This window comes from Athene noctua, chromosome 7 (genome assembly GCF_965140245.1).
Source record: "Athene noctua chromosome 7, bAthNoc1.hap1.1, whole genome shotgun sequence".
Classification (NCBI taxonomy): domain Eukaryota; kingdom Metazoa; phylum Chordata; class Aves; order Strigiformes; family Strigidae; genus Athene; species Athene noctua.
Genome location: NC_134043.1, coordinates 1,696,048 through 1,698,498, shown reverse-complemented (window position 1 = coordinate 1,698,498; position 2,451 = coordinate 1,696,048). Strand labels below are relative to the sequence as shown.

General features: G+C 61.4%; 1 protein-coding gene across 1 annotated transcript; it reads right to left on the bottom strand.

The window, feature by feature from the left end:
* Positions 1-1,539: 1,539 nt before the first annotated feature.
* Positions 1,540-2,114, bottom strand: RPRM (reprimo, TP53 dependent G2 arrest mediator homolog). The gene has a single exon (XM_074911009.1). It carries the CDS (start codon positions 2,025-2,027, stop codon positions 1,698-1,700), a length of 330 nt encoding a protein of 109 aa, XP_074767110.1. The 5' UTR covers positions 2,028-2,114; the 3' UTR covers positions 1,540-1,697.
* Positions 2,115-2,451: the final 337 nt, after the last annotated feature.

The following is a 2,451-nucleotide window of genomic DNA, read 5'->3' as shown; positions in this document are numbered from 1 at the left end:
CGGGAACGACTGTGTTATCTGCAATACCACGAAGTGATGCAAATTAGGAAGCTGGACGTGCTTTTTAATGACCGAAACATCTACATTAGGAGTCTTCCCTCTTATTGTATTATCTTTAAATTCTGCTTTATCTCACAGTTCCCCGGCACTAAGGGGTAAAGAGCTTTGGTTGAATTTCTCCCCAATGTTTCAGCTAATAGACGGCTCAGTAACATTTATTTTGATGGAAGGACAAAGCCCATCGTGTGCTTGTTTCCCAGAGAACAGGCAGATCTGTTCTTTGTGTTTCCCTTAAATGTAAAGGAGCGAGCGCACGGCTCTGGGCTGAGGGAACGGGACTGCGCTGAGCTACGCTGCCTTGGCTCATTTTCTACCAAAAGTTCACCCGCAGTCAGGCGGCTGCCTCAGACTTCCAGCTTTATTTCACCCCCTTCTAGCTCAGGTGCGTTTTGTAAACGCTGAGTTTCACCTCCTCTATCAAAACGGAAACTTCCGATACCCTCTGCTGAAGATGTCCGTCATCACTCGGTGGCTTGGCCACCTCCACACCCGCTCGGCATCAACTGAGGGGAACCCCAGCGGTCTGAAGTCTGCACGGAAAACTTCCTGATCCTTATCGGCGTTACAAATATTGACAATTAACAGTTTTACTGCAGGACTTCGGGCGTCATGGGAGATATTTTCTCACATGCAGATTGCTTGAGCCTTTTTGACCCCAGCCCGCTGCTGCGCTCCCCGGCCAGCGTTTCCACTCCTCCCACAGCAAATGTGGAAAGATGGATTTCTCAGCAGCCACCAAGCGCGAGCCCCCGGGGATATGACAAACAGCTACGCAACCCTCTCGTAGAAAGGCGCTCCGTTATCTCTACAGAGGAAACGGATGAGAAAAAAAAAAAAAAAAATCCTGCGCTCGCATCAATTCCTCCCTCCCTTCAACGCGACCGGGAGAAGTCACCTGTTGAGGCTCCCAGGTGGGGTAATAAAAAGTCCATACAGTGGTTTTCCAGCGTTAACCACGGACGGAGGGGGCACAGCGGGGGGTTATCGCCCCGGGGGGGGCACAGCCCGCGCGGCTCCGCGGGTACCGCTCAGCCGGCCTGCGGCAACCCGGGGAGGGGGAGAGGGGCTGGGAAGTGAGTCTCAAACGCGGGCTTTAGCAGAGCCGCAAGGCAAGGGCCGGGCTGGGGGGGGGTTGCTCCATCCCGGGGTTGGCGTCGGGGAAGCCCGGCTGCCCCCCGCTCCCCCCCCCCGCACCCCGCGGCGCCTCCCCGCTCCCCTCGGCGGGACCCCGGGACTCGAGGGGGGATTTATTCCCGCGGAAGAAAAGGAGAAGCCCCAGACCTGTTGCCATCAGAGCACACGTTTTACTTCGGCGGGCGGCGGGCGGGGCCGCTCGGGCCGGGCACCCCCCGCGTCTCACCGGCCTCCGCCATCTCGGGGGAGGGCAGGGGGGGGTGTCGGGGTCGTTTGCTGTTGTTTTGATGGTGGAAAAACAAAAAGAAAAACCAACCCAAACATCCGAAAGAAAAAAAAAACAAACAAAAAACCAAAAACCCAACAAAACCCCAACACAACAAAAGTCAATCCCCAGCGAGTCCGTCCGAAGGAGGGCCGGGGCAGTCCGAGGCGGGGGGGCGGCGTGCGGCCGTCGGGGGGCGGGGGGGCCGTCGGGGCGGTGGGGTTGCGGGTCCCGGCGCTCAGTAGGGCCCCACCACCACCGCCTCCGCCTCCTTGGAGGGCCGCCGGTCCTTGACCAGAAAGTTAATCATCCCCTCGGACTTGATGAGGAGGTTGCAGCCGAGGAAGAAGATGCCGAACACGACGGTGAGGGCCAGGACGCACATGACGGCGATCTGCACCACCCGCATGATGTACAAGCTCCGCTCGTCCTCCGCCGCCGCCGCCGCTCCCCCGCCGCCGTCGGTGACCACGGAGGCGGCGGTGCAGCAGCGCAGCGCCCGCTCCAGCTCCAGCGCCGCCGTCCCGGCCCCCGCCAGCAGCCCCCCCGCCGCCGCCGAGCCGTTCATCCCGCCTCCCGCATCCAGGCGGCACCGCCAGCGCAGACCGGACCCTCCGCGCTGCCCCGCGCCGGCGGAGATCGCCGCGCTGCTCCCCCTCCCCTCCCAGAACCGCCCCCCCGGCCGCGGGCGGGCGGGGCGGAGCGAACGGAGGAGGCTGAGGGGAGGGGGGGGTCGGGGGAGCCCGGGCCGGGAGGGGGTTGCGATGCTCAGTGAAAAATTGGGGAGCGGGGTTTTGAGGGAGGGATTGGGGGGAGCTGGGGGGGGGGGGGGGGAGTTTGGAGGGTGCTGGGGAAACAGGTTTGGGGAGAATAATTTGGGGGGTGCTGGGGAGCGGGTCTTGGGGGAATAATTCGGTGGGTGCTGGGGAGCCAGATTCTGAGGGAGTGATTTGGGGGGTGCTGGGGAGATGGATTTTACAGAAGTAATCGGG

Bases quoted from the DNA above. Each gene is read 5' to 3' on its own strand.
- RPRM (XM_074911009.1), bottom strand. From the start codon at position 2,027: ATGAACGGCTCGGCGGCGGCGGGGGGGCTGCTGGCGGGGGCCGGGACG.